Raw genomic sequence first — 14,102 nt, 5'->3', positions numbered from 1 at the left:
GAAGACACAGAAAAAGGTCTCAGTAGAATAGATTCCTAATCATTATAATGATAACTTTCTCATAGTAATTTCAATATGATGATAATCCCAACGGTGTAATTCATTTTCAGATTGAAGTGAAAGACAATGGCCCGAGCCGTCGACGTAGCGACATTGCGAGACTCCCTATCGTAGTAACTGCTGCCCCAGTGGAGTCCTCCAACGCCCCAATATTTGACACACTGATGGAGACGGAGACTCGGATCACAGAGAGTGATGCAGTAGGAAGCTTCATCAACTACGTCTTTGCCATTGATCCTGATGGTGATGAAGTCAGATATGCTATCAATGGTAAGCTCTTTTGGCAGGTTACTTTAATACTTTGTCTATTGACCCGGGCCCACATTCACAAAACCTGAATAAGCCTAGGAATTACCTAATGATATAGGCCACAGTATAAAATTGGGTGATTACTAGACTTATCAAGGTTCTATGAAAGTGGTCCCTGCTGACTATTGAATTCTGGAATTCCTATTGACGTTGTACATGGCTGACCTGGCTCCTGTAGGCAATGTGTCCTAGAAAAAAGTATTTTGAAAGCCCCACAGCAAACTTGAAAAAGGTTGATACCAGTAAAGGAATTATAACAGTTAAAGTTGTCCCCTCCATTTTTCAAAGAGTAGTCGAGACACAATTATACATATTTTACAGCTCTAGAAGCATGTTTCCCTGACTTGGCTTGACTTGACCAGGTATTTCATCCCACTACTTTGATGGAGAGTGTGAAGATGTAGGTACAGCTTGCAATAACCCCTCCACTCCGACTGAAGATCTGCTTTCTTGTGATTCACTCTGACTGAAGATCTGCATTCTTGTGACATAGCAACTTGACCAATCCTGTACATTCCAGAGCACATTTTGACATCAAGTTCTTGATCTTTGTTTCCTTCTTTTAGATGGTAATGAGGATGGAGCGTTCTTCATTGATCCTCAGGGTGGTTTTATCTTGATAGCCCAGCCCCTGGATAGTGAGACAAAGTCTTCTTATAATCTCACCATCTCAGCTTCAGATGGATTCAATGAAGCTACAACTATGGTAAGTGAACAATCAAGTGAAGAACTGGATGATTTGTTGGTAAATGGTCTCCACTGTTAGACAGTAATTTTTCAACACTGAGAAATACAGGAAACAGTATTTATCTAGCCATAAATTGTTTGTTGGTGGATGATCTCCACCATTTCTTTATTCATTTTCCAATAATGAGATATTATCAAGCTCGTATTTGTGCCATTTGCACAGGTGATTGATTCTTTGGTTATGCCTATTTTAACATTTTCTCATCATTTTTTTAAATTGTATATTAACTTATGTAATCAAATGAAACTGTAGACAGTATAGTAATTCTTTTCAATCATGAAAGTGAGCTATTAAACAATAAGATGATGTTTGACAATATTGGAAATGATCATGTCACCTGTTGAGTACATGTACTTGTAGGCATTAAATCAGAAAATAATCATTTGCTGTGATGGTTTTGTTCCAGATTCACATCCTAGTTACCGATGTCAATGACAATCCTCCCATCCTCGAGCAGGAGCTGTACGAGATCGACATACCAGAAAATACCCGGGTCAACAGCCCAGTCCTCCAGATCATGGCCACTGACCACGACGCCACCGACCGCCTCGTCTTCACCCTCCCGAGCACCTCCGACCCGGCCAGTCGCTACCGCTTCCGCATCGACAACCACAACGGCGTCATCTACCTCAACGAGAGCCTGGACCACGAGTCGCAGCGGCAGCATGTGCTCAACGTGGAGGTCAAGGATTACAACTACGGCACCCATCGGACCTATGCCAGGGTGGTCGTCAATGTTATGGATTCTAATGATCACATGCCGGAGTTCAGCGCCGAGAGCTACGAGGGGAAGGTGTTTGAAACCGCGGCTGTTGGGACTCGTGTGGTCGATGTCTTTGCGTTTGATAGGGATCAGGGTTCAAATGCTGAACTAACTTATTCCATAGTTCAAGGTAATTGTTCCCTCTTTGAATTCCCCCCAACTAATGATGTTGTTTCATTGTAAATAAATATATGTGTCTATTGCATTACCTTTCAATGGAGAATCATATCCATCTTCGAGATCCAGCAATGTGTAGTGTCTTTAGAAGTATACAGATTACATCTGTATATGACCAAAAGCTTCACATCAATGATCAAGAATTCAATTTGCAATTCACTTTCAAAATTCACTCCTAGCACTCTCCATATTATCATGATCATATTGTTTTTACCATTTTGAACCTTGTATGATCGATCACATTCATGATTTGCTGCTGGCATTTTCCATAATTCATTATTACAATGGTTAAAACCAATCCATCAGTAAAAGGAAAGTATTCTTGGCTTATCCTCTGCAATAATCATGTTCATTTGTGTCCTTAAAGCAGCACTATGTACCACATCTTATAGTTTCATTTTCTAAAAAGGCAATTGGTTAAGGGTGGATAAAGAATAGGAATATTGTTCATAATTGCATTAGATCAGGCTGTTATATTGTCGTGCATGGAAACTATAAAAGCATCATGTCACAGATGGGTGGTAAAACCTTGTGCATGCTATTTCATAAGTAAAGTCAAGTTTAATTCCAGACTATTCAAGAGTTTTAGTCAAAATATTTATGGAATGCTAGATTTCTTAGTTTTCATTGATATGCCAGGTCAAAGATAATGTACCAAATAACGAAGTCATATTGAGTTTATATTCATATTATCTTCTCTCATCTATACTTCTCAATCTTGGATGAGTTTGGAACTTTGGAACCTGCATTCCACAAATGTGTAATTTAAGTTTTTAATTTTAATAGAACATTACCCTATATTAAAAAAAAACTGTTAACAGCTATATATTTTAACTCAAGTGAATGCAAATTAAATGTTTGAGACACATTACAAGCTTGCCATATATAAGCCATTGGGATATTGCAATTAATTTTACAAACAATTAGGGGGAATGGGGCATAGAAATCATAATATGTTTACTCTCTGAAAATAAATAGAAGAAAAAAGTATGCTGAATGTAAGTTTTCCAGTAATTTGCAACTGAAAATGTGAAGAGACCATTGATTTGTTTGAAGTGATGTTTAGTTGATTTTGTGTAAGACTTGATATGAAAATATCTTTTGTTTCAAGCTGGAGATTGCTTTCCAATTTGATCCATCTATTATTTTTCTTGTTACCCTTGACCACCATCACCCTCCTTGACCACCGCCCATACCTCCTTACCTTGGTTTTATTCTATTATCCAGCGACAAGGCACGACGATCTCAGAGGTTGGCTGATTATTGAATCGTTATATTCTCCCCCCCATTGCATATGCCCCCCTCTGCATCTTGCACCCCCCCCCTTAATGCCCATTCAGACTCCAGGCAAAAACTGCTAAAACTGCTTTAAACAATGAAAGGCCACAGGATCACATTTTTAAAATACCAGTATAGAGTGTCTTTCAGTTTATTTGATCATCAGGTATTGATTATCAGCAGTGGTTTATTGTTTCTTCATATGCAATATAAAAAAAAAAACCCAAGAAAAACAGACAAAACAATTTGGAAAACCTGCAAAATAGAAGAGCACCATGTATTTTGGGCTTTGAGTAAACATGCATAGTTTTGCTCTTGTGATCCCCCCCCATGTCTGAATGGGTATTTTTTTTAATACCATTGCACGTCTTGCCTGAAAAAATATACAATATATCAACGATATTCCCACTTGCACGTATCCTAATTGGTGAACTTACCTCAACAGCATATTTTGATTACCCAAATATTAAATTAGTAAGAATTTAAACATTGTCTCTACTTCACATTTTGAGAAGTACAAATTCAAACTTTATGTTTGCTTATTTTATGAGTGAGAAATTCCTTGCCTTTCACTCTCCCTGCAGAATTCGTCAAGTAACTGCATTTGTTTCCTTAACCAAAGTTATGCAAGAAAGAAGCACTCAAAAGTGAAATGATATTCATACCATTTTAGAATCTAAACCATGGCTATAAATTGAATTTATTGATTGCAATCTTTATCTTCTTCAAGCCTGTCTTCATTGATGTAAATTATTATCAAACCAAAGAGCCCTCATTTGTGATATTGAATAACTTTCTGATAAGACTATTGAAGTCTTTCAAAATAACGAGTTCTAGCTCTTGTACACTGAAAGTGCTAAATTCAAATGCTGCATACTGTAGAGAGATGTCACTTATATGCCAAAAGTAGCCATTTTTAATTATAAAACATATTTTCTGCAATAAAAAGATCTATTTAGTGTACAAGAGGACCCACTGTAGATCATCATGTTTTCTTCTTTGTTTAAATTTCAAGTGACACCCATTGTATAAATTATGGCCATTTTCAAAATATATTTACTAATGCAATATTACATTGCAGTGAATTTTGCATGTTTGAATGATTATCGCTGAATATGTGTTACAGGGGTGACAGTATACTTGCCTGTATATTTTGACAATAACTAACACAAGTATGAGCCTGACTGACGTTAGAATAAAGGAATTTTATATCCCATTTAAATGATTTTGCATTATTCATGATGTACATTATGTGCATACATTGCACCATCAAATGAAATTTTCTCTTGGGAAATAGAGTATTGAAAATGTATGCATCTTCAGATTAGAAAATGAAAATTATTGTTAACATTCTTGTATGTAGTCATTATATTTGCAATTAGAATTATAAAATTGCCTTACACAGTGATGATATAGATGAAATACCAGCATGAAATAGACAACATTTATCTTTTCCAATGACTAATCTTGCATTAATATATATGCATTAGTAATTTTAGTATGGATATTTATGTAGAAAAATAACATTTAGTGCATTAACATTTTAGTCAAGAGCATTTATCATTTTCTAAAAAGATGCTCTCATTGTATACTACAATTTTTCTTGTTGGGGATCAATTATTTCTTCTTCACATCAATATATTTTTAGTCTTACTACGGTATATCCATTTTCTAAATCGTTATCATGCATGTGATTTGTAAATTTATATAGAATATCATATTGCACCTAACCTGTATATAACTTAATATCGTTCTAATATTAACTCTCAAAAACCATAGATATGTATGCTAATGATGCAGAGGATAGATAATCTATTAAATAACCAACTTATCTATTCAATATTAGCTATTTAGATATAGTGCTCTTAAGTCTGTTCTTTATTAGGACCAACTGGAACTTAAAAAGTCGATTTAATTTGATTTTCGAATGATCTGTTCTTCACATTATCTGCTCTTTCTCTTGTAGCCTAAAATGAATCCATCAGTGTAACAACATTGATAGTCTGCTGAATAAAAGTGCATACTGTAAAAGAGATTACAAGATAAGAAAACATTGAAAAATTGGTTATATCATCAGGTTAAAGTGTAGATTTTTTATTGTTGATTGAGTGTTTTGGGGAATATGTGCATTATTTAAGTCTCTCTGTATTCTTCTATCACAGGAAACATTGGTCAAGCCTTCAACATTGACCCAATCCTTGGGACAGTGACCGTTGGACATGAGCTGGACATTGAACAGGAGGCCAAATATTCCCTGGTCGTGCGAGCTACTGACCATGGTGTCCAACCTCTCAGCAATGTCTGCTTCGTCAATGTAACCGTCACTCTCTCCAACAATGCTCCACCGAGGTTCAGAGAAGAAGAGTACATCAGGGAAGTGGCTGAGAATCTCCTGGGGAATCAGTTTGTGGCCCAGATTTCAGCTGTTAGTCGCTCATCGGTCTATTACGAGATCACCAGAGGTAATGATGACAGGCGCTTCGATATTAACTCCAACTCCGGTATCATCACAACAGTGATGCCTCTGGATTATGAAGAAGTCAGCATGTACAACCTGACAGTACAGGCAACCAATATGGTGGGACTTCGTACTAATACTTGTCTGGTGATCCACGTCCAGGATGTCAATGATAACTCACCCGTTTTCAGTTCCGTGGAGTATGTGGGTAGCATCTCAGAATCGGCGTCGCTCAAGAGTGTGGTCTTAGATGAGGACAGTCGTCCATTGGTTATCAGCGCAGAGGATGCAGATTCGGGTCCCAATGCTCACCTGGTCTATGAGATCATTGAGAGAGATGCACAGATGTACTTCAGTATTGATGAAAGCACTGGAGCCATCCGTACCAAAATGCCTCTGGATCATGAGCGTATACCTGAGTTTGAGTTCTCTGTCCAGGTCCATGACACAGGCAGTCCCCAGATGATGGCTGACAAGCCTGCTAGGGTAAGGATCACTATCATCGATATCAACGACTCAATGCCGCAGTTTGTCAAGGCAGTCTTTGAAGCACAGCTCCTCTTGCCAACCTATGCTGGAGTGTATGTTTTGACGGTAACGGCTGTTGATGATGACGAAGTCAGCATGTCTCAGCTGGAATACTCAATTCATGAAGGTGACCGCAGTCACCACTTCAGTATTGATCCAAGATCTGGGGATATCTTTGTTGCAAATGGCACAAACCTGAGAAGCGATTATGACCTGACTGTCCGGGTCACCGATGGCCTCAATATCAACCACGCCCAGGTTCTGATCCATGTTGAAGCTCGCCCAACCTCCAGCTTGCGCTTCCCAGCCAACGAGTGCTACGCAATCATCCGTGAAAACTCAAGTACTGTCCATGATGTAGCCGTTCTCTCCGTCATAGGCAGCACCCTCAATGAACCACTCACCTACACCATCCTGAACCCTTCAACAATGTTCTCCATCAAACCCACCTCAGGGATTGTAAGAAATACTGGCATTCCCTTCGACAGGGAGGAGCAGGACAGCTATCACATTGTGGTTGAGGCCAGAGACAGACGTGATCCACCCAGAGTAGCCCACATCATCGTCAATGTTGAGATCCTGGACATCAATGACAACCCACCAATCTTCATCCATCATCAGTACAATGCCATTGTCCAGGTGGATGCCAATGTTGGAGAGGTTGTACGACAGGTAAAATTTAAGCATTTGTAGGTTCATAAGTCAGGTGATAATGGGCAGGTGATAAAGAATGAAAATTCTTTGTTTGGATTGGATGGAAACCAATATTATGATGCATCTGAAAATAGTTCGATTGAAAAAAAGTGATTCCATAATTTTTAACCCAAATTTATTTACCTATTTGTATTATTGATTGATACTCTTGTCATGGAAGATGTATATACAGTACAGTTCTGGAAATTTCAAAGAGCTTTCCAGGAAGAAGACATATATTGGTAAGGTTCTAAGAGCTTTTGAGCAATTTTCACAAACTAGGTGAAAGTTTTTTACATAAAGGTAACAGTCGATCATAAATTTACTTGGGTCAATCAAAATCACTATTGCATTGACCATTTGTTCACAGGACTGACTAATGACCAATCAGAATGGTGTTACTACTTCAGAATTAATTGCAAATCTTGTATCTCACTCTTTATCTTCTTCCACCCCTAGGTTACAGCTATTGACAGAGATGTAAGCAAGAATGGCGAGGTTCAGTACACCCTGGTAGAAGGTGGTGAAGGTCACTTTGCCATCGATTCCAACACTGGTGTCATCACAGTCCTTGAGAAGCTTGGTGCCAACTCACAGAACAAGAACTTTACACTCAAGATCAAGGCGAGCGATAGAGGTAAGTGAAGCACTTCTGTAAAGTAGCAGTGTGGCCTTTTGTTTTTTCAAAGAAACTTGAAAATAGGCTTTTGAATGATTGATTCCTTGGCTTATGGATGTTATTTCTGTTGATTATGAATAGATTTGTAGAGTCATAATAAACTTATTTGAAGGTGTACCTGTAGTATATAATTGTTTCATGGGTTCTATTATTTTATTTGGAAAGTTTTCCATGTCAGCATATTTTAAGTTCATCTGAGTCAGAAAAGTATTTAAACTTCAAATAGTGATCTAGACTGTTGTTTCTTAGTCAAGTAATTTAGCCCTTTACTCAGTATCTAATCCATACATAGTATCATACTGCTGCCAATGCTTAGTAAGAGTTGATAATCCTTCATAAGGAATACAGATGTCACAAGAAGATTCTATGACATTTCTCATTGATGCAGGCAAGCCCAACCACAGCACAGTGGTGAATGTTCCGATCACAGTCCGCAACAAGGCCATGCCAGTCTTTGAGGAGCAGTACTATCGCTCAACCATCCCTGAAGATCTAGAGCTACACTCTGCCGTGCTGCAGATTCAAGCCATCTCACCCCATGGAAGGGATCTCATCTACAGCATCGGTGAAGGAGATGAGTTCAACCAGTTTGATATAAATCCTCTAACAGGTAGGAAAAAGGGCAATTCTATTCCATTTGATAAAGTTCTTTAACTTTCAACTCTCTAAAACTTCCCTATAATGCATTATGTTTGAACATTTGAGGTGATCACTTTTCTTTTCTTTTAATCTGGTCTGTGTAGTTTTATACTTAACATAATTTTTAGCTTGTAATCTTTTACCAGAATCAACCTTTATTGATGAGTAAATTGATGAAGAGAGATGAATCACATTTCTATGTCTTGATGCAATTATTTTTAGTTAGCTCTCTTGAGCCAATCATCAATTAGCACTTCATAGTAATATTCTTTGCATTAATCTTTTCAATAATTGATCTCACTTCAGGAGTGATTAACCTGATTGGAGCTGTAGACTACGAGACCCGTCAACTCTACAGCCTTGAGGTCCTAGCAAGCGACACTTTGACAGGAGCATCGGCTATGGTCACTGTGGACATCACCATCAGCGACGTCAATGATGTGATGCCAAGCTTCAACCAGAAAATCTACCAAGCAGTGCTGTCTGAGGCAGTCCCGGTCGGCTCTACAGTCCTCCAAATCAGCACCACTGATCAGGATTCACCCAAGAACAGCGGTGTCCGCTACCAGATTGTCCAGAGTGACAACCAGACGGGACACTTCCACATCGCAGCCAACAGCGGACTCATCCTCACCTCGCATGTGCTGGATTATGAAGAACACAAGATGCACAACTTTCTTGTAGTAGCAACGGACAGTGGGATGCCACCGCTGAGAAGCGAGACGAGAGTCAGTATCCGAATAACCGACATGAATGACAACCCTCCGCAGTTTGTCCACCGGGATTATTACTGTTCAGTGAGCGAGATTGCAGAGAGGGGTGCCTTTGTGACGGCTGTGTCAGCAACAGACAGGGATATCTCTGACATGGATCAGCTGACCTATTCCATTGTGTCAGGAAATGAGGATATGACATTCACCATCAATAAGAAAACAGGTAATTGATTCATTTTCTGTGGAATCTCTCATTGTAGATACATATGAATGGGTTACTCCTTGTACCAAACACAAGAAACTATTTTGAATTTGATTTATTGTATTATTAGGAAGAATCATAGATTATGAATTCAAATTAGATTTCTTCTATCTAGTCAGAAGTAATTGTGGCTAATTCACGAGTATTATCAGGAGTCAAAATGAACATTTATAACTTAGGAGTACATGTAGGTATAGCACTTTTGGGATATTCCACATTTCAACAGAACTCAATTGAATATTTCTATCCTGAATTCCTAACAGGCATCATCAGCCTCTCCAACTCCCAGAAGCCTCAGCTGATGACGGGGCGTGGCTACCACCAGCTGAACGTGTCCACCTCTGACCACGTCTTCACCAGTTCAGCTACTGTCCATATCAACGTCACCCGGGTCAACCGCCATCCTCCGGTGTTCAGCCAGGAGGAATACATCACTGATTTCATGGAGAATGGTACCGCGGGAGAAGTGGTCTTTCAGGTAGTAGTATTCCATTCTAAAACAGCACTTTGCACTTCTTTGATGTCTCTGATGTTCCAATAGATAACCCTTGATATTGAAGATTTTTACTTGCCTGTATCATAATGCATTGGTGATGTCTCTGATGCTCCTTGAGGAGGATTATGGCTTGCCTGCAGACAGTGTATGTACATTTTCCACATTCTGGGGAATATTCTTGCAAGGTGCCTCACATCACTGAGGGCTTCCTTGACTTTGGCATCCTTTTGGGAACCTTTTTGATATGTTGCAAATTATCAAAGAAGCTAGAGCAGTATTAGGACTTGAATTCTTGACTTGATCTTTATAGCTTCCATTTACTTATCCGCTGATCTCGATTACCAATATTTTGCCATGTGAATGAGAGAATACATCAAGCAAGATCTTGCCTTTGCTTCAGACCAAGTTTCTCCAACTTTTTTTTCTCTCCAAAAATGCAGTTGGGGTGGGGTAAGAACCAAATGTATTATTTGAATCGGTCATGGTATTGTGAAAATTCTAATTTCAGATTTGGCTTCATTCTTGAAACTTTTTCTGTTTGTTTATCAGGTTATGGCTTCTGATGATGACAGCGGTGACAATGGTGTTGTCACCTACTCCATCATTAGTGCTGAGGCTAGACGGATGTTTGATATTGACAGTGAAACAGGTATGCTTTTTATCTTCACCTCAAATAATAGGCATTATTCATTGAAATTTTAGTTTAGTTTAGTTTACTCCAACGATGTTGTAGGACTAAGCCTGTTCATTGATCAAAGTAGAATGTCCATTGCTGCTCTCCTTCATACAAAATTAGATGAGCTACTTAATGTATGTTGGCAGGGAGGGGTGGCAGGGGTATTGTAGACAGCAAAAATTCCATGAAAAACACACGAAAATCGAAAATCACTCAAAATCATAGGCAATCTTTTCCAGATGCTTATCCAGTCTATTCTTAAATGCAATCACTGAACAAGCAGTAACTACATCTTCTTTTAGGTGGTGTATACCGTTGTAGATTTTCATGTTGTATTCCCACTCCCCAGCAGTGGTAACTTGAATAAATGAATATTTGTAAAATTAGTTTTGATATATTTACATGATCAGTAATCAAATCTTGCCTCTGAATCACATATTGTGTATAAGTGCAATTAATTAGACTACACTGTAATGTCTTGTCAAACCCAAGATGCATAATGATAGTTTGGACTGTCATATCCAATGTGTGCATAACGTTTGGTGATGAATCGATGTATTCCATATGTTGAGTCTTACTTTCTCTACATTATTTATGATAAATCTAGTAGAAATTGAAGGCTATATTCATTTGTTCATTTTAACAGCATTCTATTTCCAATTTATTTTTCATTCAAATGAATGGTGATGAGTGATAAACATTTCATCCTTCTGGCACCCTATTTAGCCTGAGCCATTTTGTGTGAATTTTTGCATGAATGGGAAAATACCCATATTGGATGATTTATTATAAGATTTTTGTAATGTATGCTTATTTGATATGTATGAATTATTATTTTTCATTTTTATGAAATTCAGATTGTTCCTTAGGTGTTTGCACTAAACCTGATACAATTCTTGTACCCATGCCATGTCTGAATTCATTCAAAATTTTGAAGATATGAGACCAAATAACACATATTTTGAAGCATCTGTATCCATATGTTCTTAGTTCCATCTGTTCAAATCACCGCATGATTTGATTCACAATTGTTTTAACCCATCCTAGCTCTCATAAAATTAATTGTTTTTAACCCTGCATGGATTTTCCCCCTTCTTTTTCCATTCCTCCTCACCTAATACCATGTGTCGTAGGTGTTCTTATGTCAGAGATGCCTATAGAGGGAGACTCAAGTATGTTGTGAAAAAAAAATTTTGTGAAATATTTCCCCAAATTTTTATTTCATTACCACCGTTTTTATGCAGATTGCTGTGAATTTATGCACTTTTGTTTGATTTTGATTTTATTTAATTTTGCCAATTTTGATGACATGCCCGAAAACGTGTAACTTGTCCTGTTAAGTTTTGCCCTTGACATGAACACGTCTTGACAATGGATTTGAAGTGATTTGGCAGACTATGTTCGATTCTGTCAGGTGTAATATCAAGGTTGTCATATTAATTTCAGTATAACATGTAGCATATAATTGGATCAGACTGAAGATTAGGGATGATGTTGGATCTGTATGCCAACTTGACACACCTATTTCACAGAATCTCAATAAACAAACAAGGACCAGTAGACCTGTGACAGAGTAGAGAAGAGGGGGGGGGGGGGATGTTCGTCAAAATTTTCATTTCTGCAAATGCTTTCTTTATTAGTGAATACCAGTGGGATCTGCCAAACATTGTTATGGGAAAAAAAACACTAAATAGTATGTGTATACATTTTTTGGCTAAAATTTGTTTTTATTTGTGTGTGTGTGTGTAAAAATAAGAGTATGTATATCTCCAAAACAAATTTCTATAAACATGTACTTTATAAAGGACATTAATAACATACTCTCAATTTGACATGTTTTTATATTTTTGCTTAATCTTTATTATTTGCTTGTTTATTTATTCTATATTTTCCTAAGTTTGGAATTTTCAGGGAATGAAAATTTGATGCATAATAAATCCCTAACAACTAACAAACAACTTTTAAGTAATAAAATGGGAATTATCATTTTTTCAATAGTGATTGCTGTGACATTTTCAAGCCTATATTTTGGCTTTGAATTTGAAGATTTTTTTTTATATTTATGATAGGTACATATCATTGTATTAAATTGATTAGTGTATTAGCAACAGGATACTAGTATTATTTGTAATTGACAAGGCCATGCAATATTTTTACATTTTACACCTCAAAGCAACTCCAGTGCCATGAAACTTCAAGATATAAACGATTGTTACAATTAAACAAATGAAAATTTATGGCAAGCCATGTATGAAAAGTTACATCAATTGTAGGTATTAAGTGTACCTTTTATCCCCACATACAAACTAATGGGAATTATAATTCTGATCATAGCCAGATATTGGACAGATATATCTTAATAATTTACACATGACTTAATGCATCACTTTATGCAGCACCTTTGGATTTTCCCTCTTACAGAAAAAAAACATATGATCTAATATTCTCAGTCATGGTCTTGTGAAATTAATCTCCATCCCCTCTTTAGAGTTGCTGAATAATCTGTGTGTCCCATACTCACAAGATCCATGACTACTTTCATTACTATGAGTATGTATGCCTATCTAACTACTTGACCTTGTGTATGACCTTGTCTTTGACCTTCAGGGGAGATTCACAGCAGAATGCTTCTTGATCTAGAATCTGTCAGTGACAGGATGCTACCTGTACCCATTATGGCAGTCGACGGTGGAGGAAAGACTGCATACACCACCGTCAATGTCATCCTCAATGACAGGAATGATAATGTACCACGCTTTGAGATGAGGGAATACAAGGCGTTCACTAGATCCAACGTGGAAATCGATGTCCCCATTTTAGTGGTAAGAATGCTGTTTTCTTTTAAGGAATGTCCGGGCATAGTGTATTCAGTGACACGTCCTTTTATGTCGCTTTGACACTTTATCTTTCTCTGAATGATTATGATTCAGTAAGTTCTGGGATACACTCAGTAGTGGGAATATCTTTGCCCTATCAATTGAATATTCAAATATTGCAAAAGAGAGGTGACTGATTTGTTATATTCCATTGATTTTTTTTAAAATAGAAAATTAGAATTGACCATTACTTCACCCACACATTGTACTTCAGCCATAAATTTGTAAACTAGAAGCGTACTCCTTTTTACCATTACGAGTAAATATACAAAGTACATAGATACTGATATTCGAAATGTCTTGACTCTTGAATTCTGCCTTTTTAAATCACTAGGTGACTGCGACAGATGTAGACTCTGGTAGCAATGCTTTGTTGACGTACTCGTTTGAGAGTGGTACTGCTCAGTCTGCATTAGATCTCTTTGAGATTGATCCTAAGACTGGAAGCATCTCAGCATCATCATCTCTTCAAGGAGAAGGTGAGCAATTTTCTTTTAATGATGATGATATGAAAAGTGCAAGTGAGCATGCGCGCACAGTCAGGAAACACTCGTGACGCTTGCCAAGCAAGAGTTCACTGTAATACTTGTGGGGAAGAAATGGTTCGAATAAGTATTTTAATTTATTACTTTCAGAATTTAAAACAGTTATGCAAGATATTTATTGCCTGTTTTGATCCTTGACTCCACCTTGTTAGGCTCGCTACCCTCCAGCTGCTTGTTCTCTTACAATTAAGTCTTGTTGTTT

The 14,102-nt window shown here is 37.5% G+C and overlaps 1 protein-coding gene across 7 annotated transcripts in view; it reads left to right on the top strand.

Moving 5' to 3' along the window:
• Positions 1 to 14,102, top strand: part of LOC121422930 (protocadherin Fat 1-like) — a 77,479-nt gene that overhangs the window by 38,181 nt on the left and 25,196 nt on the right. For 4 of the 7 annotated variants that reach the window (XM_041618581.1, XM_041618513.1, XM_041618658.1 and 1 more), the window contains exons 4-16: positions 111 to 330; positions 936 to 1,075; positions 1,524 to 2,010; positions 3,285 to 3,308; positions 5,498 to 6,993; positions 7,474 to 7,651; positions 8,082 to 8,303; positions 8,639 to 9,268; positions 9,571 to 9,785; positions 10,353 to 10,452; positions 11,613 to 11,651; positions 13,087 to 13,301; positions 13,690 to 13,834. In XM_041618581.1, coding sequence (XP_041474515.1) covers positions 111 to 330; positions 936 to 1,075; positions 1,524 to 2,010; positions 3,285 to 3,308; positions 5,498 to 6,993; positions 7,474 to 7,651; positions 8,082 to 8,303; positions 8,639 to 9,268; positions 9,571 to 9,785; positions 10,353 to 10,452; positions 11,613 to 11,651; positions 13,087 to 13,301; positions 13,690 to 13,834 — 4,111 coding nt within the window. The remainder of the gene's footprint in view (positions 1 to 110; positions 331 to 935; positions 1,076 to 1,523; positions 2,011 to 3,284; positions 3,309 to 5,497; positions 6,994 to 7,473; positions 7,652 to 8,081; positions 8,304 to 8,638; positions 9,269 to 9,570; positions 9,786 to 10,352; positions 10,453 to 11,612; positions 11,652 to 13,086; positions 13,302 to 13,689; positions 13,835 to 14,102) is intronic. The other 3 variants (XM_041618207.1, XM_041618286.1, XM_041618360.1) reach the window with 3 other exon arrangements.

The sequence above is a fragment of the Lytechinus variegatus genome, chromosome 1 (genome assembly GCF_018143015.1).
Source record: "Lytechinus variegatus isolate NC3 chromosome 1, Lvar_3.0, whole genome shotgun sequence".
Lineage (NCBI taxonomy): Eukaryota > Metazoa > Echinodermata > Echinoidea > Temnopleuroida > Toxopneustidae > Lytechinus > Lytechinus variegatus.
Note: the sequence above shows the minus strand (reverse complement) of the source record. Positions and strands in the feature narration are given on the sequence as shown.